This window comes from Cyanistes caeruleus, chromosome 25 (assembly GCF_971803275.1).
Source record: "Cyanistes caeruleus chromosome 25, bCyaCae1.hap1.1, whole genome shotgun sequence".
NCBI classification, from domain to species: domain Eukaryota; kingdom Metazoa; phylum Chordata; class Aves; order Passeriformes; family Paridae; genus Cyanistes; species Cyanistes caeruleus.
The window spans coordinates 3,885,732-3,911,391 of record NC_141725.1 but is presented as its reverse complement, the minus strand read 5'-3'; the positions used below and the strand labels follow the sequence as shown (position 1 = coordinate 3,911,391).

At 53.0% G+C, this 25,660-nt stretch overlaps 2 protein-coding genes and 2 long non-coding RNA genes across 8 annotated transcripts in view; 2 read left to right on the top strand and 2 right to left on the bottom strand.

The window, feature by feature from the left end:
- STK11 (serine/threonine kinase 11) overlaps nucleotides 1–6,808 on the bottom strand; it is a 31,876-nt gene extending 25,068 nt beyond the window's left edge. Inside the window, exons 1-4 of one of the 2 annotated variants that reach the window (XM_086863120.1) lie at nucleotides 6,397–6,808; nucleotides 5,615–5,673; nucleotides 5,126–5,501; nucleotides 67–150 (exon numbers count right to left, since the gene is read on the bottom strand). In XM_086863120.1, coding sequence (XP_086719246.1) covers nucleotides 67–150; nucleotides 5,126–5,415 — 374 coding nt within the window. In that variant the 5' untranslated portion in view covers nucleotides 5,416–5,501; nucleotides 5,615–5,673; nucleotides 6,397–6,808. The other variant, XM_086863119.1, reaches the window with a different exon arrangement.
- Nucleotides 6,809–7,052: 244 nt separating this feature from the next.
- LOC147649344 (uncharacterized) lies at nucleotides 7,053–9,580 on the top strand. Of its 2 annotated transcripts, none has more exons than XR_015279251.1 (3): nucleotides 7,053–7,139; nucleotides 8,280–8,368; nucleotides 8,487–9,580. It is a non-coding gene; the product is annotated as an uncharacterized LOC147649344 (long non-coding RNA). The 2 variants fall into 2 exon arrangements; XR_015279250.1 differs by lacking the exon at nucleotides 7,053–7,139 and adding an exon at nucleotides 7,149–7,445.
- LOC147649343 (uncharacterized) lies at nucleotides 9,462–11,185 on the bottom strand. The gene is made up of 2 exons (XR_015279252.1): nucleotides 10,965–11,185; nucleotides 9,462–10,101 (listed from the first exon to the last, which is right to left on the bottom strand). It is a non-coding gene; the product is annotated as an uncharacterized LOC147649343 (long non-coding RNA).
- Nucleotides 11,186–11,247: 62 nt separating this feature from the next.
- SBNO2 (strawberry notch homolog 2) overlaps nucleotides 11,248–25,660 on the top strand; it is a 46,829-nt gene continuing 32,416 nt past the window's right edge. Inside the window, exons 1-4 of one of the 3 annotated variants that reach the window (XM_086863108.1) lie at nucleotides 11,248–11,362; nucleotides 17,731–17,956; nucleotides 19,251–19,330; nucleotides 23,944–24,067. In XM_086863108.1, coding sequence (XP_086719234.1) covers nucleotides 17,837–17,956; nucleotides 19,251–19,330; nucleotides 23,944–24,067 — 324 coding nt within the window. In that variant the 5' untranslated portion in view covers nucleotides 11,248–11,362; nucleotides 17,731–17,836. Of the gene's footprint in view, nucleotides 11,363–13,577; nucleotides 15,245–17,730; nucleotides 17,957–19,250; nucleotides 19,331–23,943; nucleotides 24,068–25,660 lie in introns of those variants that run through there. The other 2 variants (XM_023943137.2, XM_086863110.1) reach the window with 2 other exon arrangements.

Below are 25,660 nucleotides of genomic sequence, written 5' to 3'. Positions count from 1 at the left end.
AAGCAGAACTAGAGCAGGGAACAGTGGGAGTTCAAACCTGATCAACAGCCCTGTGCAAAAGGATATATTTTCTGCTTCTCCTCGTTGTACAACACATCTACCAGCTGGATGACGTTTTTGTGCCGTAATCGCCGCAGGAGCTGGATTTCCCTGCAGCAAGAGACAAGGAAAAAGTTATGTTTAAAAAGCTTATTCCCAACTCCATTTCTTCCAAAATTTCACCCCAAATTAACTTGACTGAATGGCTCAGAGACCTCAACTGAATCCTGTGTTTGTGGGGAAAAAAAATAAGGTAAAACAGTGAGGAGCCACCTTCCCTTGGCTCAGGGAACAGCCCCTTGAATGTCACCTTCTGTCAGCTGTTCTGATCTCCAGGGATTTTGTACCTGCCCCAAACCATAGTTTAGTCTCTTTTGCATTAAACTCATCCTTCAAAATCCAACTGGATGCCAGCTGTGGAGAAACAGGCAGAGCAGGACAGTCAGGTCAGGGTGGTTCTGTTGGTGCCTGGCAGTGCAAGTCCTGCTTTTCACTTTGTTCTGCTGCTGCTCCATCCTGGGCTATGCTGAGCTCCCAAATTCTCCTTCTCAGCTCCCTTCCAGAGCCATTTGGCAAGTGCTTTAAGCAGTGTGGTCATACTTCATCAGCTCAGCCTCAGGGAAACAGCATTACAAGGAATTCTAAGCACAGCTTTGGAAATGAGAGCCCCTACCCAAAGACAGCTCAGAGCCCCTCACAGGCACAATTAGCAGCTCCAGTAATGAGCTGAGGCCAGCACAAAGGCTGAGCAACAACCAGGAGCTGCTACTTGGAAAGGCTTCTCTGATGCTGGAGTGCAAAGAGAATCCTAACCTGAGCAGTATGAATTATTTCAGTACCAAAGTTAAGGCCAGAAACTCCTTTCTCAGCTCTGGATTTAGAAGAAACCACCAAGAGCTGAGCAGAGACCCAGGATACCACAGCAAATCTCCCCAAGTGTTCTGTGGACACGGCAGACAAGTCTAATTATAGGAATGACCAAAGGGCTCAAGTGGATTAAATTAGCACAGGAACTGCAGTCAGTGTGGGGCTGAGGAGATCCAGCAGCACGGAGGGAGAGGGCCTTGGGCTCCAACCAGGGCTGCCAGAGGGGAGCAAACACACTCAAACACAACTGCTTTAAGGCCCAAATGTTGGGAACACGTTTAAAATCCTGTCCCAAACAGCTCATTCCCTGTAACACAGCTCAGAAGCACAAACACTAATTCCTCCCACCTTCAACAGACTAATAAATATGTCATATTTCTGTAATGATGCCCCACCCCCCTCCCAAGAAGACTTTTTGAACCAATTCAAAATGCCAGGGCAGTGCCCCCACCCCGGGGCAGAGGCCAAGCTGCCCTTTTCCCAGAGGAAAGATGACTTCTATTTTTAGCCCCTCTTTTGCTCTGGAATGCCTGAGGAGCAGGGACAGCCAGCCCAGTCACCTCCCATCCCGTTTCTCTTTGCAAACCCCTCGAGTAGGAGAACATAGGTCTCACCTCTTCACAACAGGCCTAAATTGGATTTTTTTTCCTTCCAAAATTAACAACAAAACCCCACCACAGCCCACTGCAAGTGACCAGACAGACTGCCAGAGGGCAAGGCCTGCTTCCAAGTACAACCCCCTTGGAGGGAGACAAGGAGAGAAAAAAACCTTCTAACTCGAGCTCTGTCAGATCCATTAAGCTCATCCTGGCGGATTAAGACTTATCCCCTGGAAGGTACCTGCTCTGGCAAATAACAGGGAGTGTTTTGCTCAGAACTGTAAATAGCAAAGCTGTCACCTTGTTCCATGTGCCACACCATTTTGGAAGATGCCAAAGGCAGCCTGGAAAGCAAACTCTCCTTCCTGGACATCTCCACTGTGGGATCCAGCGTTCCTCCTACAGCTTGTTCCCAGCCATTCCTGCCTAAACAAAACCCAGCAACACAGCCAAAAGATTCATTCCCTTCCTTTGGTTCACAAGGATTCTTCCCACAACATCCTGGAAGCTTAGGAAGTGCAGCACCTGCTCCAGGACTGTGTGAGCCCAAGGGATGGAAGTGCCAGGAAGATCTTGGTGTCGCTTTTTTGCTTTCCTAGTCCCAAGGGTCCATCCACATCCTGCTCCTGCAAGGATGTCTGGCATTCCAAGCTCTATATCCACCACAACCTGTGCTCTTCCATGGAGTCCCAGCATTTCACCTCTCAACCCAAGCAAACATCCAGCTCAGCAGGGGAAGTCCTTGAGCCACGCAGCTCCATGGGGAACACGTGTCTGGGGAGATGGGATCAGCCCATTCCCACATGAGCCCATGCCTCCAGGGCTTCCAGCAGAAGCTGTCCCTGTTTGGAGGCTCCAGCTTGGGACTTGCAGACCCCAGGAACAAACTGTCACAGCACAGCTCCATAACCCAGGTTAACCCTCCAAGGAATTCCACAGAGCACAAAATCCAACCTGAGCAATTGCCGAGGTGGTAAGTACAGCACAGGGCACTGGGGATCCCACAGAGCCCCAAACACTTAATTAACGTGTCAGGCTATTAGCACACGGCGTTATTAAACCTCTGCTGCTGCAGCCACAGGCTGTCAGGTTTTCCTGCCTCTTTTTTGGCAATCCCACTAAACTTTTTTTTTTTGCAGGGATGAGATCCAGCAGTGTCTGCCTGACTGAGCCACCTCCACTTGCTCTAAAGAGAAATGAAGATTCTCTCAACAGATCTAAGGAAACTGTGTCTTACAAGTTTAAGCCCTCAACATCCTCTCCAAGACTCGGAAAGCTCTTCAGGGCTCATTTTCCTGGGGCAGAAGTGGAGTATTTCGGGGTAGAGAAAAATAATTTGATTTGATCTAAGTCCCAAACACATTTTAGTTGTAATTTCTGGGTCTCCAGAACACCAGGAGACAGGCTTGGGGCAGGGATGATGCTGTGGCCTGGGATATCAGCAAGGAGTGACCCAAGAATGGCATTAACATCCTATTTCCAACCCAACATCTCCAGGTGCCCAAGGCCCAGCTCAGACCTGTGTGATCCTCCACAGCTCATTACTGCACTCTCATTACTCCCTGTGCATTACTGCTTGTGGAATTACCCAAGGGCCACAGTCTAGGAACTGTTTTCCAGGGAATTCCTTGGATGACCTGCTATCAGCACAATAGCTCAATCACCTCTGCCCACCATCCCAAGCCTCACGTGCAGCTTTTCCCTTTGGAAACCACTTCAGTGATCAGATTCCAAGAGAGAAAGTACAACCTGATGATGTGATCCAGCCCACAAACCGATTTCCTGCTGTTCTGTGCACAGGAGCAGTTTCTGGGTGTAAACTCCTCAAAGCAGCTCTAACACAGCTGCCCAAAGTGAGATTCCAGTGCAGTCTGGCCATGTTGACATTAAAACACTGTGTCAGTGTCTGTCCAGCACTACCTGGAGACCCACAGCACTTTGTTCCTCCCACACTGACCACCCAGACACCTGGGCTTGGTCACATATCTCCACACTCAGAACAGACACAGCTTTCACTCCCTCTCTCAGCAGTGCTGAAGGGTTCTGATAAGCTCAGAGCACCAAGGGACCACAAAATACAACAGTTTGCCTTAAAATTCCCCACTGAAGCAGCAGATAAAGCACATGGATAGGTGGGCAGAGGGAAAAGGGTGAGGGAACAGAAATAGGAACTTGAACTAAAGTAAACCCCTGGGTACAAGCCAAGACCTAAAATCTGCCTCGGTGTTTTGGAGCAGGTGGGGCTGAGCCAGGAAATGTCCACAGAAAACCCCTTCTAATAACTCCCTTAATGACCCATCTGATACTCACAGCCCCACTCTGAGCATGAATAAAACTTCCACGGAGTTCACCTCAGGACGCAGAAGCATTCCCATGGCTCTGAGAGCAGGGAACTCTCCTGATGTGGGCAAACTCTTTCTACTTAATTTACATTAAAAGCTTCCCTAAGGAGGAAATGTTCCCCAGCAGCAGCTCTGGATGTGCCCGTGGAAGGACCCAGGGACGGGGCTCTCAGCTTCCACCAGAAAAACAAGAAACATTTTATTACACATTAACCAAGTTTGCTCGATCCTGAACCTGAGCCAGGAAGGGAGAGACAGGGAGGTCCCAGCCTTGGGATGTGACTATTCCACAGCCAAGGCTGTCAAGAAAGGTTAGAAGGCAAAGTCAGAGAGCTCCCTGACAGCAGTGCTGGGACAGGATGTGAAATATCTCACAGCTAAAATGGGAAATCAAACTGAATGATACACTCAGGACTCTGTAGGTCAGGGCTCACCCACAGCAGAACACCACAAGAGTTTCCTCGACCTCTCAAAGTTCTCCCTCCCAGCCTAGATAAACCCTCATGGGTTGTTTGGGCTGCAGAGGCTCCTGCACGGCTGATAAGCAGCTCCTGGCAGGGCTGGGACCCAGCTGCTGCGAGGTCCAGGGAAAGGAAAGTTCCCACACCAGCTCCACGCATCCAGCCCCGCATCTGACTTCTCCTGGGGTTCACTTCCGTAAGGGCTTTGTACCCTGAGTAACCAGAGAGCTGACAACCCTTGGCTCCATCTTACAGGCACAGAAATCAGCTGGGGAGAGCCTTGAGTCACCTCTCAAGGACCTTAGAAATGAAGCCAAGGAAAAACCCAAAACTTTCTGTGCCCAGGGGGTGCCCCATATATTGGATCTTGTTCCAGGCACCTTCCACATGGGTGGGAGAAGGAATTGCAAGCTTCAGAGAGAGCTCCAGGGCCTTTGAAACACACCTGGGCAGGTGCAGAAATAACCCTGATTGTGAGGACACCAGGCGTGTTTGTGTCCCCTCATCTTTCCCAGCCAGCAGCAACTGGGCAAGGTGACACCTTACAGAGGAATTGCTTTAAGAAACAAATTTATGCTTTAAATGACACCAAAGTGGTGTATTCCAGACCGTCCCAGTCCTTGGGAACCTGTCCCTTCCCTATGCCCAGTCTCACCCAGAGCGCTGGCTGCTGTTCAGAGGGAAGAGATTCCTAAATACCTGTGGATTAGGAAGCACTTCCACAGCAGAGCCACGCTGTCAGCTAAAACAACACAGGAACTCAGCTGCTAAACAAGGACCAAGTTCACCCCCTTCACTCCCTTCACTCTTTACTCACTTTTTCACATTGGCCTCCCCGTTGGGAATCCGGCGCAGCTTCTTCTTCTTCAGGATCTTCACAGCTCTCCTGCACAGGGTCTCTGAGTCCAGCATCTCCTTGACTTTGCCGTAGGAGCCCTCTCCCAGCAGGTCTCCCATGAGGTACTTGCCGATGAGCTTGGCCCGTTTGCGCCGGGGCTGGTAAATGACCTCGGTGGAGTCGATGCGGTGGATGAACGTGTCCATCCCCACCGACATCAGCTCACTCTCCGCAAACATTCCCAGCTGCTGGGGCTCCTGCAGATCCATCCTGGATTAAGTTCCTTAACCTGTTTTTTCCTTAAGCGCTCAGGGCTTTAATCCTGTTTGTTAGTTTCCAACACTCCCTTTTACTCCTTCTCGGGAAAAAAATATCCAGAAGATTGTACAAACATGAATAATAATAATAATAAAAAGAAAAAAAAACAACCAAAAAACAGAAGGAAAAAAATAAAAAAGAAAACCAAACCTAAGAGCTGCTTCCAGGTCAGTTGGATGCCAAAAGATCCCGGCCTGGCTCCAGAATGTCTTTGAAAAAAAACATAAATTTGTGACGGGACACACTCAGTTTGGGACTCGTTTTGTTTCCGACCCGGTCCCACTGCCGGGGGCTCTTCCCAGTCAATTGGCCTTGACTGGGCCCAGTTTGATCCTGCAGAGTTAGGTCATTTCCAGGCCGTCAGGCCACCCCGTGGAACCAGAGCAGCTCCCAGTCCCTCTCGTGACTTTCCATCCCTAGGAGCTCATGATTCCCAGCCGGGGTGGGAAGGTGTGTTCCCGCCGCCCTCCCGGGAGCACGGGCCGGAGAGGGGGGTTCAGCCGTTGGGGAGCTGGAACCAAGTTTCCTTGAAGGAGTTTTCTGAAACAATTCTCGCGTCTTCGCTTTCGCCTACAAAAGTTTGAGGCCTTCGGTGCCTACCGAGAGCTCCCGGGGGCATCCTTCATCCACCGGGATTCCGCCTGGCACATGATGTGTCACCACCTCTGCTCCGGGTGTCAGCGGTGCAGGACAACACAACCCACCCGGGGGGGGTCGGGGGGACCCTCTGCCCGGTGCCCCAACACCCGGCTCCTCCCGGGGGGCGTCAGGGGGACCCTCTGCCCGGTGCCCCAACACCCGGCTCCTCCCGGGGGGGGTCAGGGGGACCCTCTGCCCGGTGCCCCAACACCCGGCTCCTCCCGGGGGGTCAGGGGGACCCTCTGCCCGGTACCCGGCCCCTCACGGAAGGGGGTTCAGGGATGGCCACCTACCCTGACGGTTCCTCCCGCACCTCCCACAGGTGTCACCGGGGCAGGGAGGACACAGCGGCGGGGCGGGGTGACAGGGGACAGGACACTTTTAGTGCGACAAAATCAGCGCCGGAGCCGGGACGGGACGGACGGCCGGAGGGGGTTCGGTGACCTCCGGGCCCTTCCCGACCCGGGCCAGGTCCTTCCCCGCGAGCGGCTCCGGCCGCTCCCGCCGGCCCGAACGGTGAACTGGGGGAGGGGGGTGGGCGACCGAGTCCCCCCTCCCCGGCACCGGGCGGGGGAGCCGGGCCGGGCCCCGGCGCCGCGCTCCGCCCCGCCGAGCCGCCGCCTCCCGCGTCCCCCCAAGTTTAGGGGCCGCTCCTCGGCCGCTGCCTTTCGGCGCTCTCCCGGCCCCGGTCCCGTTCCTCGCCCCGGTCGCGCCGCCCCGTTACCGCCCGCCCCGCCGCGCGCGCGCCGCCGCCGCCGCTGCCGCCATCTTGTCCCCGCCCGCCCCCGCCGTTCCGTCCCCCCCCCGCTCCGCGCCTCGCGCCGCCCCGGCGCGCGCCCCCATTGGCCGTGCAGTCGGACCCGTCCCCGAGCTCTCGAGCGTTGATTGGCTGCGACGGCACCACGTCGAGTTCCGGTTGGTTCGTTACAAGCAACCCGCCCACCCACCCGGGCCGGGGACAAGGCTAGAAGATAGGTTAACTGAGCTGTCAGTCAAATATAGAGGCGGAGCTTGATGTGAAATTCAACTATGATAGGTAGTAAATTATATCCGTCGCCAGTGAGGGCGGGGCTGAAGGCGGCGGCGCACTGCGATAGGCTATGAGAGCTGTCCGTCAACCGGTCGGAGGCGGGGCAGTGGGAGGTGAAGGGCGAAGGGCAAAAGGCATACGGGTGCCATGGAGACGGGGCCTGGCCGGGAGCCGACCCTGCCCCGCCGCCTTCGCGCTTGGGCCGCGCTGCAGCCGCTTGGGGTTTGGGGCAAACCCGCTCTCCCCGCGGTGTCCCCCAGCCAGCGCCGTTCCTCTCGGCTCCGGCTGCGCCTCATCCCATCCTGTGGCTATGTAAGTCCACAGGACTGTGTAAGTCCAGCCAAGCAGCTGCGAGGTATCCCCAAAATAACGGGGACATCCCCAAAATAACGGGGACATCCCCAGAATAACGGCGCCGGGCTCCAGCGCCCCGGCCAGACCCCAGCACAGCCCGAGGGAACGGGCTCCTCTCGGCGCCGCCTCACGGCCCCGGCCACGGCAGAGACGCTTCTGCGGGGATCCTCCGCTGGCTCGGAAGGGTTGGGCTGCACTGCTCTCTCCCTGCAGCGGCGTTACAAGGGTCTCCTCCCGGCTTCACCGGGCTCCGGGTCCCCTGCCCAGCCCGGGGGGTTGCGGTACGACAGCTCCAGCTTGTGCCATGTCTGCTCCCCCTGGGAACACCGGGAACCGGTGCTGGCACATCAGGGTTGTGCAGTACCAGCTGAGGGGAACCACGATGCCCCTGCAGCCGCCTCCAGCCCCGCTGTGCCAGAGAGTCAAACCCTTTGGCAAAGGGGATGGAGCCAAACTCTGCTGAGATTGCAACATGGAGCACCAGCTCCAAGAGTTGAGCAGTTATTTTGAGGCAGGGCAGGACAAATCTGTAAGTTGTTCCTTTCCACGAGAGCTACTGGCACTGCACGGAACCCAAAGCACAGGTGGGAGAGCCCTGAGCCTGAGCAAGGTCAGAGCCCCCTGGGTTCCCAAAGGGTCAGAGCACAGAGATGCTCCAGGGCTGGTTGTTCAAGAAATTTGAGCCTGTGAAGGGTCAGGAGGTTCCAGGGGCTCCGAAGAGGGGGTGCAGAGGAGGGGGCTGCCCTGCCGAGCCCTGCACTTCCGTTAGCACCGCTTTTCCCTCCCTCAAAGGCTTATGTCATGACAGTGCCTGGCCCCTGGTGATTTATTCCAGTCTTGGCACCGAGTCCAAAGGGCTGGAACCCATCCCCCAAATTCTGGTAAGTGTTGTGCATCCCCTTCCCGAGGTGTTCCCAGCAGTGGGAGGGCAGGAGTGGCTGGAAGAGCTCCTGGCACTCCACACTCTGCTCCCTGCCCATCCCATCCCTCTCCCACCAGGTTGGCAGAACAATCCCCCCTGAAAATGAAAATCCTGCTCAGCTGTCCAGGAGTGGGCCACTGGAGCAAGGCAAGCCAGGCACTCACATGGAGTGTCCCCAGGAACCCCTGAGCACCCAGTCCTGTCCCCTGTTGGGCCTGTGGGTGCATCAGGCAAAGCCAGAAGCTCTTGGGCTTTCCCAAATGTTTGCACCAGCATTGTCCCCTCCAGTGAGGAGGTCACAAGCCAGGGGAACCAGCTGAGACCTGCCAAGCTCATGGCACACAGAGCAGTGCAGGAGCCCATCCCCAGCTGTCCCCTTTGGCACCTTTTGTGCCGCCCAACCTGGCCGAGGGGGCACAGAAAGGTCTGTCCAGACACAGGATGGTTTTGTGGGACCCTGGCACCTCAGCATGGCCCTTGCCAGGTCCCATCCCTGCCCCCTGCACGGCCCCAGCCCCAGCCCAGCGCTGCTGGGACCCTGCACAGGGCAGGGTCTGTCCCCTGGCTGCCTCTTCCCGCAGCTCCGGGGGCACAGGGCCAGCTGGCAGCCGGGCTCTGAACCCCTCACCCCGCGGAAAGTCAGGGGATTTCCAGGCTCTGGGAAAATACAGGAACTGGCAGCGGGTGATAGCAGCCGTGCACACCCTGATGTGGAGCTGCTCTGCAGCAGAGCCCATGGGATCAGGGCTCCAAAATTCCCACCTTTGTCCCTGATTCCTAAGACTGGGTGTCTCACAGGGACCAGCTGCCTGGGAAGGCCTGTTCCTGGAGAAGCCAGGCTGTGTTTCAGGGACATTGCTGCTGTACTGGGGCAGACAGACCAGGACACAACTCAGCCATGTCCCCACACCTCCCACAGGACAGTCCCAGTGCTCCCAGCCCAGCATCACCTCTGCTTCATCCCCGTCTTGGGGTTTCCTGTGTGAATTGGGATCCAGGCTGGGATGGGAGGAGGAGGAAATCCAGGTTTGGTGGTTCTGGGAGGAGGCAGGTTTGGTGCTGGATGGATCCCTCTATTTATTTATTTGTATTTGTGTAACTACAAATAAAGAGCTGGTGGGGGGTGGATTCAAAAGAAGAATATGTTGGAAAAATAAATTGCCTTGATTAATTACTGTGTGCAAATGAATGAAGCTTGGGAGCAGCAGGATTAGCAGAAGGAGAAAGGGGCTGAGCCCCACATGGCTGTTACAGATCTTCCTGGTTCCCCTTTTACCTCTGGCACGAATGCAGTATTCCCAAGGACCCAGTGTTAACCTGGTTCCCATCTGCCAGCACTTCCCTTCCTGGGGATAAATCGGCTCCCTCTGGCTGCTGCTGTGCTGGTATAAAAACAGACCCATCTGGGAGGCTTTTGTGAGACCCCTCGGGATTTTGTTCCTATCCTGGGACTGCAAAGGTGGCATGAATCCAATGCAAGCAACGGGAAATTAAAAATGTTAAAAGGCCAGTGTGGTAAAATGAGTGAGGAGCCCAGGGCGGCCAGAGCAGGTCATTCTCCAGCCCTGTGATTCAATTCATTCCTACAGCAGGACTCGGGCATGGGAGCGGGCAGAATCCTTGGAAGCTGCTCAGGGTTTGAGTGTTTCCAGCTCTCCTGTGACCTCTGTGGGTTGAGCTGCTGCCCCAGTCCTGCAGGGAGAGGAAAGTGAGGAATTTCCTTTTGAGAGGAAAAGGACTGGACAGACTGCTCAGACTGCAGGCAGGTGCTGATGTGTGCACAGCCAAGGCTGCCTCCCATTTCCATCGGATGGATGGATGGAGGGATGGATGGATGATGGATGGATGGATGGATGGATGGATGGATGGATGGAGGGATGGATGGAGGGATGGATGGATGATGGATGGAGGGATGGAGGGATGGATGGAGGGATGGATGGATGATGGATGGATGGATGGATGGATGGAGGGATGGATGGAGGGATGGATGGATGGATGATGGATGATGGATGGATGGATGGATGGATGGATGGATGGAGGGATGGATGGAGGGATGGATGATGGATGATGGATGGATGGATGATGGATGGATGGATGGATGGATGATGGATGGAGGGATGGATGGATGGATGGATGATGGATGGATGATGGATGATGGATGGATGGATGATGGATGGAGGGATGGATGGATGGATGATGGATGGATGGATGGATGATGGATGGAGGGATGGATGGATGGATGGATGGATGATGGATGATGGATGGATGGATGGATGATGGATGGAGGGATGGATGATGGATGGATGGATGATGGATGGATGGAGGGATGGAGGGATGGATGGAGGGATGGATGATGGATGGATGATGGATGGATGGATGGATGGATGGATGGATGTGGGACGCAAGGCGAGCACTCCAGATCCACACTGGTGCATAGGCTGCAGGAACGGGCCGTGCCGACACCTACAGGAGCCGCCACTCCGGGGACAGAGCCCGCTCCTTAACGGGGGCAAGGGGCCGGGCAGGGGAGAGGCGGCCCCGGAGGCTCCCCGTACCTCAGGGGTTCCTTCGGCCCCGGGCCTTTGCCGGTCTCCGGAGCCGCAGGCCTTGCTGCCCGTTCGGGGCCGAAACCGCCGAGACCGGGTTCCGAGCCCTGGCTCTCCTGCTTTCCGCACCGCGGCCTGGCCCGCCTGCCTTGGGCTCAGTTCTTCCGTTCCCCCGCTGCCCCCGGGCCCGGCGCTCCCGTTCCCCCGCTGTCCCCGGGCCCGGCGCTCCCGTTCCCCCGCTGCCCACTCCCGGTTCTCTCTCGGTGCCACCGCCCCTTTCCCCGGAAGCTCTGTGGCCCTTCCAACATGGCGGACCCGGAAGCGGCGCCAGGCGGCGGCGGCCGGGCGGGAGCCTGAGCCCCGGAGCCCCCGGGACCCCCGGCACCCCCCGCGACCCCCGGGCACAGGTAAGGGCCGCCGGCTCGCTCCACTCCAGGCCCGCGGCTTGCTCCCCCCCGGCCCGATCCCTCTGTGGGCGGGGGCCGCGGGCCCGCTCGGGCCGGGCTGGGGGGTTCGGTGGGGACGCGGCCCCCGGCCGGGCCTGTCCCGGGAGCGGTCGGTCGGTGCCGCGGGGAGTCCGGGGCCTGCGGGGCTCGGGCCGGACCCGGAGCAGCCTGTGGAGACTGCAGCGCTGGCCCCGCTCCCCCCGTGCTTTAGCCGCCCGTGTTCCCCACTCGTGTCGGTCCTGCGTGTGGAGCGGGCCCGGGGGGGCTCGGCGGGCCCCGCTCGCCGCTGTGGCGGCACCGGCAGCGCGTGTCTGCATCGGGGAGAGCCGGAGATGCTGCGGAGCCTCTGTAACCGCGATCCCAGCAAAGCCCAGACCCCTCCAGCCCTGTCCGAGCCGGGTCCGGACAGGGAACTGAGCCGGCACAGCCGGGGTGGCCACAGCCAGCGAACCCTCGTGTTTCTGACTCCCTCTTCAGCTGCTTTTCCACGGAGTGCTGTGAAAACTGTACAGCGATGCAAAGCAATCATGGAATGGTTTGGGTTGGAAGGACCTCAAAGCTCCTTCAGCTCCATCCCCTGCCATGGCAGGGACCCTTCCACTATCCCAGGTTGCTCCAAGCCCTGTCCAGCCTGGCCTTGGACACTTCCAGGGATCCAGGGACAGCCACGGCTGCTCTGGGCATCCTGTGCCAGAGCCTCACCACCCTTACAGGGAAGGATTTCTTAATATCTGATCCAGACTTCCTCTCTGTCAGTGTGGAGCTATGAATCCATCATGCAGTGAGCTCCTGCTGTGCTGCAGCCCATATCCACTAAGCCTGAACCCAAGATTTATGAAAATTCAGAGCCTTTGCAATATGGAACCAGTGCTGTCAGACCGTTAACTGGGCTGGTACTGGAGGCTTCACCTTATTAAATACTAGTGCCTAAAACTCCTCAGAGTAACCGTAAATTCCTGTATAAGGACTGTGGCTCCCCCTTAGCAGGCTCAATTTACAGTGAAAATGAGATGGGCTGGGCAGGGCAGGTCCTGCAGGTTCAGCACTGGCATCCCAAAGCTGGGATCCAAACTCCCAGAGGGTTTTCTGGCCCTGGGGTGAGTCTGGAGGGCAGGAAGGTGTTGGCTGTGATCAGCCATGCCTCTTTGGGGCTGTTCCTGCTGCACATCATCCTCGTGTCATCAGAGCTAGTCCTGAGTTATGCAGGAATGGCTGAACCAAGAGCAGCAGGTGGTGGGAATGTTTAAGTGGAAAATGCTGTGCTAATGCTGTTGCTGTGGGGTTGGGAGTGCTGTGTGTCCCATGCAGCACTGCCAGGTTTTGCACAGCTCCATAAGCTGCCAGCTGGAGCCTTTGGAAACCTGAGCTCTGCTATCTCTGCCAAAAGCTCTTTACTTGATGGGGGTCTGTTTGTTGATGTTTACACCCTCATTTTCCTAAAATAATAACCTTTCTCATTCAAATGTTGCTGGGAGGTCTCTCACAGGAGCAAACCGTGCTGTCACTTGTCACCATGAGAGTCTGGATCCTTCAAGGATCCTTCAGGAAAGCCTTCCAGGCCTGACTGGGAGGTTTATACTCTCCTGAGACATTTTTCTATTTAAAACTTAAAACTCTTAAGTCTTTTTTGGTTACTTGAGCGAGGTCTGCACAAGTGTGGGTGTGATCAAGATGAGCACACGCCTCTCATGGAGCAGGTGCACATTGAGTCTGCCTTAAGGCTGCCCTGATCCGTAGGGAAGTTAGCTTTGATGTCCTGAAGTGGTTTTTCCACCGTGAGTGGCTGCGTGTGAAACAGAACGTTGGGACCTGCTCAGGTCCAGAGAGAAACTGGGGAAGAAGTGTAAAGAATTTGGGATCTGCATTTTCTTGGCTTCTGACCTTGCTTAGCCAAGTTTTTATGGTAGTGGGGGCAGCCCCAGTGCTCCCAATGCCCTGCTCAGGCTCTGTCCTGTGCTAGGGAGCGTCCAAACCCCTGTTTTTGGGAATATTCCATTACCTCAGCCCTAGCTCTGCCTTGCAGGGATGTGTTTGTGTTTTGGGAATGTTGATGCTGGGTGGATTTACCCAAGAACGTGCAGAGTTCCTTGGCAGAGTGTGGGTGGTGTCTGAGGAGGCATTTTTGCCCTGTCCAGAAACAGTCCCGTGTGTTCTCCCAGGTGGAAAAGCAGGGACAGGTGGAATCTACCTGTGGGGGGCAGTTAATATTTTCTCCTAAAGGGGTCTTTTACCTCCAAAAAGCTGCATTTGATTGGTTTCCCCCTGTATGGTCTGAGTGTCAGACGAGGAGCAGCAAGTACTGCTAGAAGGATCAAGCTCTTCCTTTTCCCTGTAGAAACTCTGCTATCCTTGGAGGGCAGATTTGTTCTTTTGCCTGCACCTCCACAGCTCTTGCAAGAACCTCTGGATTGATCCAGATTTTTCTTCCCTTTCCTTACAGACTAATTCCCTCAGTTTTGTTCCACGCTGCAGCGTGTGGTGCCCAGGTGATGGCAGGATTTCTTCTGGAGCCTGGCAGTGCCATGCCCGGCTCCAGGACTGCAATGCTTGCATCCCAGGAGCCTTTTCCATGCTCAAAGCGTTCAGGAGATCAGGGTGGCTCCAAATGTTGGCTTAGAATGCCCTGGAGCGATTCCATTTTCATCGCCCATTATACACGTTTTCCACTCCGGCGTTATCCTTCGCGTTGGTGACAGGACTGAGTCCTATTCCCATCTGCTTGTTTGGTCTAAACTTCCCAAAAATACGTCAAGGAGAAGCATGCAAGAGGAACTTGAAGGTGCCTGAGTGCTTGAGATATAAAACTGGCTGTTCAGAGTTCCGTAGTGTTGAGTTCCCTTTTCTTTGGGGCCCTTCCATCCTGACTGTATCCCGCAGAATTCCCTCCAGCTGCAGCTCCGGTGGGTGCCTGGGCTGGGGGCTCATGAGTGGCTGGAGCAGGCTAGGGACACTTTGGGGCTCCACCTCTGTTCCATGGGGGTGGGCAGGGTGAGAGGAACTGATCCCTGAGCAGGAGGAAGAACAGGATCAGATTCCCAAAGTGTTTTTGTTGTTCCCAGCGCGTGGTAATTCATGATGGGCAGGTTTAGCTCCAGCTGCTCCAGGCATGTCTGTGGGTTCCTGGCTGTCTTCCTTTAACGGAGGCAATTTAAAACACACCAACAAAGGCTGGAACACAACGGTAGGAAGTGCTGGCTGCATTTACTGGGTTGTTTTCACCCCTCCTGATTTCAGTTATCAGTGATCCGAGCGCTCACCCCCGGCTCCGTCCATCCTGGCTACAGCACAGCAATTCTTTGTGTGTTCCCAATTGGAATTTTCCTGCTAGAGCACTGTTCTGAGAAATACCTAAAAAGCTCAAGCTGTTAAAAGCTGAAAATTGTACTCTGTAACCTCTAGACATGATGAATTCCAGAGGAATTCCAGGCTGGAGCTGCCCCGTAGTCCATGTGCTGACAGCAAACCTTTAAGTTTGGAATACTGAAACCATTCTGGAGCGCAGTGATAGGATGAAATCACACAGGGCCTTCGTCATCCTGTGCAGGGAGCTGCTTTCACTTTCAAACCTGGCCTACCCAGCCAGGAAGAAAAACGTCCGCTGGGATTTTTAGCGTCGTGCCTTTCCTCTGGATCTGGGGGATCGCCGCTCTTCCATAGCGCTGCTGCAAGAAAACGTGACTGAAGTGGTTGAAGTTGGGAACGGTCTCTGTGTGCTCCTGCTGCTGCTGTGGGCTGGGCTTTCCTCTCCCAACCCTCTCCCAACACCGATGCCGGGACTGGGAGCCTCCTCTCCGGGGATTTTGCTGTAACAGTGGAAGCTGCTGCTTGGTCGGAGTATGTTTGGTAAGAGAAGTGCTGGAAAAACACTTTAAAAGTTTGCTGTAGGAGTTCCCTCGCGTGTGTGGGCCCTTGTGCTATCAGTGTTTACTGTCACAGCAGCAGGATGGGATGTGGAAGTGGAAGCACTTCGGAACTTGCTGATTTTTATGGTTTTCCGTGATGTGGCTGCCTGGAGGATGGCGGGATAGGCACAAACCGAGGGCTGTTCCCACTTCTCTGTTCTCGTGCTGGGTGTTGTCCTGCTGTCCTCAGGCTCACGCAAGCCTCAGACTCTGGATTTAGTGAGTTTTTTATTTATTTTTTAACGTGGAATTTGGGAGTGCAGGCTGGACAGCAGCACCTGGCACTGGAGCATGAGCTCAGAGTGAGGGTGGGCCAGCCTTCGCACTCATCACCAGGAGCTCGTTTTGCAGCACAAAGATTTGGCAGTGCGGGTTGGGTTTTGGGGTGTCCAGCGCATGCTGGTGCTGTTCTCCTAAGGTAAGGAGTTCCCTCAGCATCCTCCAGGATTGAGGTGTGGCTGGAATGGTGCCAGCTATAGAGTGGTCTCTTGGTGCCTCTTTTTCCCCCCTGTTCTCAATGCTTGGATGTATTTTTGACTTGCACCACATCCCCCCACAAACCAAAGCCCAGAGAGTTCCAGCTTTCTTGCTAAGCAGTTTTCCTTCGTTTTACCAGTGGGGTGTGATCGGTTGTGCAGTTTTCCTAGAGAACTGGGGCTGCTTTAAAGGCAGCCTCTGCTCTGCAGGGTCTACCAGTGAGATTTGGTGGTGTGAGACACGAGGTGATGCAGAGCAGGCACGGAGGGATACTGATATTGATTTTACCCTTCCTAAGTCCCTTTGGATATGTAAGTAAAGCTGTATATTTGCTATGGCTCTTACGGGAATCACTGCTGCTGATTTCCTCTCAAAAGCTGTTGCAAGGAAGGGAAAGAAAAAAAAAAGCAAAGCAGCAAATCCCCTGAAGTCTGGTGTAAGGAAGAATCACAAGGTTTTACAGACACCAGAGCAGCTGGTGACATTCACCCTGAGATCAACAAACCTCAGCCCTGCTTGGTACAGCCGAGCAGGAGTTGAATGGAATCTTTGCAAAATAGAAAAGGGAGACCTTCTCCCTACAAAAAAAAAACAAAACCCAAGACCCAGACAATCCCTTTGGGAGTTCTACACAGCATTCCATAGGTGAGATGTGAATGTTGAACTCTGCTTTTCACACAGAAGGTCCTTGGCACTTGAGAGCTTTGATTGTGGCTCCACCATGGGATTTGTGTCCAGGTTGGGGGGTCCTGGCTGGCCCCCACATGAGCCCTGCCCAGAGGGCACTGCTGGCACAGCTGCAGCACCACGAAAGGCAGAAAGAGTCACTTTAATTTTCACTTTCCATTGCAAATGCCACAGTCATTTTTGTCCACCGCAAGGTCACTTATTTTTAAAGGGCCTCAAAGCCAGAAATGGTTTCTCAAAAATATTCCTTGTAGCAAAGAGTGTCTCCTGAATGATCAGAGGTGGCTCTTTTAAATTACAGCTTTGGTCTGTGCTCTGTAGGGGTTGTGTGTGGCTGGATTGCTCCATCCAAAGGTTTTGGCCGCTTTGATTTACTCAGCTTCTGGGGAGGGTCAGGGAAGGCAGGAAGAGCAAGGCAAAGAAAGATTCAGTGGGAGTAAAGACATTGTGGATGCTTTTCTCTGCTCCTCTGGTTGTATAGGTCGCTTTCACCGTCTCTTTTTTTATTTTAATCTATTAAATCTAGTTGGAAATTGGTTTCCTGTGGGATTATGGAGAATTTAGAAGAAAATTAATCAATTTGGAGGTTTTGACTGAGAAGCTGCTCTGGGGGGCAGGTGTTACTGTGGGGTTAATCCTGCCAGGACAATGCTTCTGCATTGGATCGCCTTTTGCTGGCAAAAAGGAAAGTGCCAGAAGCTGATAAATTCAGGAATTTGTGGCATTAATACTGTTAATTTCAAATGAGTGACAAGGTATTGTTGGGTTTGACTGGTGTGGGAAAGGTTTTGGTGCACAGAAAGGTCTGCCTTGGAGCTGGGGAGACCCCAGTGTGCCACGGGGTGGGAGATGAGGGTTCACTGCAGAACCCAGAGCACATTTTCAGGAAAACAGACGACTTGGGGCAGTTGATTACCATGAGTTTACACATGAGTGCAGAGTCTTCTTGTACATTAAATAAGCAAATTCCTCAGGCTGAGCCCAGCTGTGTGTGCAGTGACCCAGGTGATCTCAGGGACCTGTGGGGCTCCTGCGGTGTGAAAGGCAGGAGAGGTGTGTTCCAGTTCCAACCTGGGTGAATTCCAGGTGTGGTGGTAATGGAAAGCTCTGTTTCCCATAAAACCCTCTCTTTTCTGAAGAGGCAGCAGCATTTCACAGGCTGGTGGCTGTTTGCTCATCTCTCAGCTATGTTTAAGCTTACAAGTGTTTTTTTTTTTCCCCACCTCCCCTTTCACCAAACCTAAACGTGCCTTTCTCTCCCAGCCCAGGACATGGTGCAGGGTGAAGAGCACAGATAAAGACGCTCCCACCACTCACTCCACAGCCTGTCCCACCCTCCTGAGGACTCCATGAGGCAGGACACGGGCTGATGCCCTCAGCTCACCCCACCATGGATGGGGGGAACAGCTTCCCACAGCACCAGCAGCCGGGCGATGCCATCCGCGGCATCCCCGGCCTCCGCTCCCAGCTCGCCGTGCCGGACGTGGAGGTGAGGCCCTGCAGGTCCTGGGGAGGGGGAGGCTGTGCCCAGGTGGGGTCTGGGCAGAGCAGTCTGGCCTGGTAGATCCTGGGAGTCCTGGTCTGTGTTTACAGCTGCGATTTCCAGATTTCCCAGGCAGCTCTGCAGGGATTGGAGGGGTTGAGATTGAAGGGAGGAGGGAAAAGCAGGGTTGTGATTAGAAAAAAGCCTCTCTGAGAGCTGCTGGGTGCCAGCTCCTTGAGGAAGGACTGAAGAGACTGAGAGAATCTGCCCAGTATTGCAGACCTTGTTCCTACTCCAACACATCTACCAGACATTTGAATCTGTGCTCGGGTCCAGCTGTCCCTGTTTCCAGAGCAGCAGAGATAAATAAGTTGTATTTGTCCTGATATAGCTGCTAAAACCAGACCAGATCCCCGATGCATTTGTCCAACAGGGCAAAAAGCAAACCCTGTCCCAAAATAGCTGATGTGTTCCTGGAGTTTTCTCTTTCTGTTTCAAACTCTGGAATGTGTCACATGCAGGGACACAGAGGTTCAAGCGAGGTGCAAGTTCCTGTTGCTTCAAGTACAAGGTTTCATTGCTTTGGGCACACAAAAAACAGATTAAAGGCTGCTGTGGAACTGAGTAAGGAGATACTGTGTTTTCTCCCTGATTTTATTGGTATGAGCTGGGCTAAGAGCTTCCCATTATTGGAGACTGTTCAGGGAAGTGGGAAGACAAAAGGCACAGAAGGATATTTTTGGGTGTGACCTCTGCCAGCCAATTTCAGGTTATTGGGTTGGTGCTGACATCCCACAGAGGGTGAATCATAGAATCATGGAATCGAGGTTGGAAAAGACCTTCAAGGTCATCAAGTTCAATCTGTGACTGATCCCCACCTTGTCACCACACCAGAGCATTGAGTGCCCGGTCCAGTCTTTCCTTGGACACCTCCAGGGATGGGGACTCCACCACCTCCCTGGGCAGCCCTTGCCAAAGCCTGACCATCCTTTCCAGAAAGAAATTCCTCCTGGTGTCCAGCCTGAACACCTCTTGGCACAGCTTGATGCCATTTCCTCTTGTCCCTTCAGTGTCCTGTGAAAGGGCTGGGGAAGGGGACTGACCCTGGCGACCGTCTGGGGTCTGTGGTAGGGGAGTAGGTTCCAAAGCTGAAACTGGAGTCGTGCTCAAGAGATGAGGAGCCACCTCTGCCTCTGGGAAGTACTGAGGGAGGGAAGCCATGGGCCTGCCCTCAGATTTGCAGCCCCAGGTAATGGTTCCAGGCCTCTGCTGCTCTAACTCTGGTGTCTTTTGCTTGCAGAGTTCCATGCTGGCCGCCGACTCATGGAGTAGCTGCTACCCAGTCTCTTTCCCAACCTCGTCTTTCCCAAGTGAAAACCAGTGAGTGCTGTTCTCCTTTGTCTAATCCTCTCTGCTCTTGGACGTTCCATGATTCAACTGTTTCTTTACTGATTTCCATGTTTACTTTATTTCACGATCTGATGGGGAAATAATTGCATCATTCACTGATCTTGTGGCATTTCAGACACTGCTGCAGCTTGGAAACAGCAGCAAGCAGCTTTTCGTTTTTAAAGATGAGAAAAACCCTTTGTTTTCTGGTAAACCTGGAGGCAGCAGTAAGGGAGGAGCAGCCATGGTTTAGCCTGGGTTTGTAACAGTAATGGAATTCTTAACAGATCTGACTGAGCAAACACACTGGGCAGTGTCTGGCTTCGCACAGATCTGGAGGAAGGTGTTACCTGTACCAGGTGTCAGGTTTTGGGTGAAGTTAAAATCCTTTGTCATTTCACTGGATGTGACTGACACTAACAGCCATGTCATGTCTGTACTGAAAAATGTTGTTTTTCATTTTCCCTCTTTACAATGAGCCTCCATTCTGGATCACAAAGTGGGATAAGGCAAATGTTTGGATGACATAAAGTGGCCTTGTGCTGTCACTGAGTGACTTGGATGGGGGGACTGTGGTGGTGCTGGAGGTTTGGAGGCTGATCCATGGCTTCTTTGATCTCTGAATCCAGGGAGTGGCACAGATACACAGGTTGTGTTCTTTATCTAGGTCAGGGGTAGGAGGAAGGAGAACTGAAAGAAGCAGAATTTGACATCCTCAGCTAACAACTGTGTTCCAGGTGCCTGGAATTAAACTGGGGATTCAGTGTAGCCTCCCTCCTGGAGGGATTTTGGTGTTTTCATGGTGGGATCCCTCGCTGTGAGGGTGTTCCAGACAGGTGGGAGCAGTGAGGATCAGCCCCTCTGTCAGGGGGATGAGGGGACTCGTGTCCCTGTGTCAGTTCTGCTGCGCTGGTGGCCCCAGGAAGGTGGATGGACAGGGCAGTTCCCCATGAGAGGATACCAAAAGCTGCCCCACAGGTGCTGAGGGAGCTGGGCTGTGCCAGCTTTTCCCCACAGGAGACTTCTCAGATCCATTCAGGCCCTTTGCTCTCGGCCAGCCTGGCTGATTGGAAGGGGCTGTGCTTTTTGAGCAGGATTCCTGTAAATTACACGTTGTGAATCCTCCGGGGAGCTATAACAGAATTTCTGTTTTGCTGCATTGAACCACAAGATTAGATTGTGTTTATCTATTGTGTTGGGGTTTTGTTTTTTGTTTTTTTTTTCTCTCTTGACCATTCGTTCTGGTTTTGCCCCTCACTCTTTTCCTGTTCGGTGCCACTCGTATCAGAGCTGCCGGGAACGTTACAGCCCGATCCTGCAAGGACATGCCTGTGTCTGACACAAACCTGGACTTGCTGCCTTTGCTGCAGTTACTTCTGCAAATGAGGCCCATTGTAGTAATGATTTGCTAGGGAATGATTTAGCCAAGGTTGCACCTTTAGTTTCTTGTTCTTCATACCCCAGGAGCTGTAAAAATCACCTTTCAGGTGAGATTTTCTGCATCTACATTTCACATTAAAAAAAAAACTCTCTGTACTTTTTGTATTTGAAAGTGGCACTGACTCTGTTTTAGGTGGATTTAGAGTGAGGGGGTTACCGGCAGGAATCCTGGAAGGAATGGAAACATTGAAGAGTGGGATTTTAAAGACAGTTGTAATTGTAACTCATGCTGTAACACGGAAAAATGCAGCTGGCATTAGAGGTGGTGCAGGTTTTTCTTCAGAATCCTTGCAGAGAAATCTCATTTGCAAGTGGTTGTGTTTGGACAGGGCTTATTCTCATAGCAACACCTTTATCCTGAAGCAGGTTTTTCCTGTTTCCTTTCAGGAGTTCACTTTCATGCTAGGGAATTTCTTTAGAAGACCCCAAACATGGCCTCTTGGGTTCAGATTTTCTGAACCTGACAAATGTCAACAGTGTATTAAACCTCCCTGAAAGAACCAGGGAGCTTCAGGGCTGTGAAGAGCAGCAGCTCAGCTCTTTTCTGAGGAAATTATCCCTGCAGAGCTCAGCTTTCCTTGCTGCTGGAGGCTCAGCACATTCCTGGCTGGGGGGGATCTGGGGCAGCCCAGTTGTGCTGTTGGATGAGGCGTCACACAGCTGCAGCAAAGCTTTGTCCCCACTTTCCAAAACACACAACCCCTTTTCTTGCTGTTTTTATGCCCTTTTCCACCTCTGCATTGCTTGCTGAAATAGTAAAGCAGGCTCTGAAATGCATGGATTGGGGTCTGATGAGGAAGGAAAGTGCTGGGCTGGAAACTGAGGCAGCCAGAGACCTCTCATCTCTCCCTGGTCTTCCACCAGCTTGAGAGGTGAAGTTTTGTGTCTCTGAGTGGAGGACAGAGGATGGAGCCTGGCCAAAACACCCATGGGAGAAGTGGCATTGTGGCCCAGAAGGGCTTTGGATGCTTTGGGTCATGGATGAGCAGCTGCAATGCTGAATTGCAGTGGAGCATTCATCTTTGGGTGGCTGGTGAGATTAAACCACCATAAATTTCCTTTCTGGAATGGTTTTTGGGTGTCCAGTGAGGCCCCTCAGCCTCTGAGGGAAGCTGCTGACCCACAGTAGCTTCCATGGAGCAGTTTGCCAGGAGCTAACCCTTGGAGAGGTGGGGATAGAGCAGTTGGCTGCAGGCTGTGTTCACACCTTGGCTGTGACAGGGTCACTGACCTGAATCTTCCAGTTAAAGCATTTTTTGTCCCAGTTTAATTCAAATGAACTTGTGAATGGCTCTGTGCCAGCCCTGGAAATGAGGGAGAACAGCTTTGAGTTCTGACTCAAGGGAAGATAAAGCCCAGCTCCAAAGGTACTGAGAGGATTTGGGGGCTTTCCAAGGAGGATTTCTGAGATGTGCCTGGAGGTGCTGTGGGCTCTCCCTGCACACTGCAGGAACCAAGGGCATCTCACATGGATGGATTAAAGACCAAGACTGAGGGTAACACAATGCAAACCAGAGCTGGTCATCCCACAGCAGGCCAGGGAGGTTGGAGCTCTCTTGGTCTCCTTCTCATTACCTTGACTGACCCTTGTCCAGGCCACAAAGTGTCAGGGAAACAGGAGGGGGTGTTCACTTTTCCAGTAAAAATAGTTTTCCTATTCCTTGGTTAGTTCCTTGACGTTGGCCAAGCCATGTCCTCGTGTGAGAGACGGCGAGACCACAGCGGCCTCGACTTGAAAGCCTTTTAAACCAGCCTTTTCCTGTGTGGAAATACATTCATTCCCAGAATTTATGCCCAGATTTTAATTTCCTTGGATGGATTACGAAGAGCCAACAATCAGGGCTGGACTGTAGGAGTTGGGATGTGCAGGTGTGTTCACACAGAGCCTCAGGTGTCTCTGCAGCAGGTAAAGCCATGGCAGCACAGAAAAGAAGTAGGAAGGAGCTGTTTGTTTTACAGGATATTATCTTTAGTGATGGAAATGAGCAGGAAAAACATATTTATCAGAGGAGATAACTGTGTTTGCACATAAATCCACATTTAAATGTTCACCGGGTGCGTTAACGAGCTGCTGGCCACACATGGCACCTTAATTGCTTAATAATCCTTTGGCAGCTTGGCATTCCCAGCTCCTGGGCAGGAGTTCTGTTCAAACTCTGTTTCTCCCTCTGTTCAAATTTCTGGCTGTGAGTTCTTTGGGCAGCTCCCCACAAGAGGAAACCATCCAGCCAAGGTGGACATCCCGTGGCTGCAGCACCGAGGGTGTTGGTGGCAATTGCCCAAGCAGGAGCATGGCCCCTTATGGGAAAGATTACAAAGCACATTCCTTGCTCCTGCAGGAGAGGGAAAGGGCTTGTGCAAACCAGGAGGTGGCTTGGAGCAGAGGCCAGCAGCTGCTTCTGGGCAGGAGGAAGGAAATTGGGTGCTCTTGTGCAGTTTTTGCCCCTGGCTGCCCAGAGGAAGTGGATGCAGGGTGCAGGGAGCAGGAGGAAGCTGGCATGGCCCTGCCCAGGCAGGATCTTTGCTTTGTTCCCTTGTTAGCTGAGCAGAGATCTTGCCTTTGAACTCACACTAGTCACATCCCTAGCTGCTCTCCCTGGGTAACAGTTCTGTCTGTGTTTCCCAGTCACCAACCCTTCCATTCTGAGCTGCCCTTGAGGTCTGTGAGTGCTGAACCCCCTGTGTAGGTGGGTTAACAGGGGTGTTTCCCTGTCACAGCTGATTTGTGGGGCTGTTTTGGGGGTTTTGTGGCCCAAACTGCCATTCAGGTGTGATGTTTCCTTGCACCTCAAGTCCTTACCTGGTGTGACTGGCAGGTCCACCACACCCATCACACTGGGACCTCCCAGAGCTTCATTCTGCTTTGTCATCAGGGCTGAAATATTGGGTACTGCAGACCATTGTTATCTATTAAACCCTTCCTGGTTTACACCAATTCCCCCAAATTATATTCTTAATTAAGTGGTTTTTGCACTGCTGAGTTTGGGAGGTGGGATAGAACTGGTAGAGATATTTTGCCATCTCTTTTCTGGATAATATCCAATAATATCCCTCTCCTGTATGTGACATCCTGAAGTTTCAGCCTCACTGCTGCCAGAGGCTGAAGTGATCTGAGAAGTGCTGGGGACTGACAGGGAGTAACTGCTTCTCCCATTTCCTTACAGGCAATATTTTAACCCCCCTCAGGATTTTTATATGGATTCCATCAGCAGACCACATTTCTTTGATACAAACTATGCAACTGTGGACCCCACTGACTTTTTACCAAAAAATGGGGATTTTCCTCAGGTAAGTGCAGAATTCCTGATATCTTTGGGGGGAAAATAGGGCTTTGGAATGCTGGAGTTTATTTTTCAGTGGTGCCTTACTGAGGGAAAATGAAGAGATAAATTTGTCCACCCCTGGAGAGGAATTGTGTGCAGTTGGGATCAGTCCTCTGACACCAGGAATTTGAAAGGTGTCCCTGGTTTGGTAGGAGCTTCTCTGTGGTAAAACTGCTTCTATCTTTTAAAGGGGTGTTTGGCATAAACACTGGCAGTGCTGGGGATGGTCCTGGCTGCAGGAGGGTCCCAGAGTGTGAACTGAACACGCTTCAGTTATTTCCCTCCCAAAATGCTCTTGTGCCACACGTTCTTCCTCAGTGGCTCCAAGTGGTGGATTCCTGAATAGTGAATATTTAGAGATTACATCAACTGAGTGCCCAGCATTCCAAGAGTGCAGCCAGGTCAGTTTTTGCAGAACTGAAGCGTGGGAGGAATGAACAGTGACCCCCGAGTCGCTCGGTGTCTCTGGGGACCCAGAGCTCCCTCACCTCAGGGATCTCTCCTGGGTGGGAAGGAGCTCTTTCCATGATGCTTGGGAATGTTGCACTGGCTTTTGGCAACATCTGATGGTAAGATTAGTCAGTAAAAACTGCAAGTAGTTGATATGACTTTGGAATGAAAAAGGGACTGTCTATATCCTTTCTAGGAATTAATACAGACATTAGTGCCTGTGTGTTAATTCCTCCTCGTTGTGTTTTGGTTTTTTGGAAAAACCCCTTATTGGGGCTCTGATTTCTATAGATTTGGATGAGCAGGTGCTGAGGATTTGTGCTTTTTGAGGTGGCCACCGGTGTGGTCCCCCCATCCAGCTCCCTGTGCCTCACATCAGGGACCAACCAGGGCAGCCACTGGGCAGCTGCTGGTCAGGGTTTTCTGGCTGGATTAAACCAGGTAAATAATTGAATCACAGCAGCATTGATCTCTGCCTCCTGCAGAATTAATTGTGGGAGGAACGAGGCAGAAAGGTGATCTCATCAACTTGTGAGACCATTTACCGGGCTGCGATGGGAAGGGGAGAGAGGGGTCCAAGCCATAGGTCTCACCTCCAGGTCTAGTGGGGTTTGGCTGATGGGTTCAACGGGAAAAGGGCTTAATTATTTCTTTGACTTATGTGTTTTTTAGTATCTTGGTGGTCAGTCAGCTTCCTTCCCTGCTGCATCACAGAAATTGATCTCAGCCAGCTTGGAGGAGTAGAGTTTTGGAGGTTCTTTGTGAAAGGAGATGCTTTGTGTTGGCTGGGTGAGAAAAGAGCAGGAGGCTCTGAGACAAAGCAGGTGTGAGTGACCTCAAATGATTCCCAGAGCAAGAAATAATTCTTGTGCTGCTCTCATCCTTTGGGAGAAGAAGTGAGTGATGGGATGTGAGTGATGGGATGTGGGTGAGGTGATTTTAGGCAAATGGCTTTTTCTTTGGACTCTTTCTGCGCCTATTGCAATGTGCCTGCAGGTGTTCTGCCCCCAGTATGGACACAGCAAAGTGTCCTCTGAACCTAATACAGCTAAAACAGTTCCTTCACTGGGGTATTGTACCACCAGGTAGTGCCATGTGCTCCCACGAG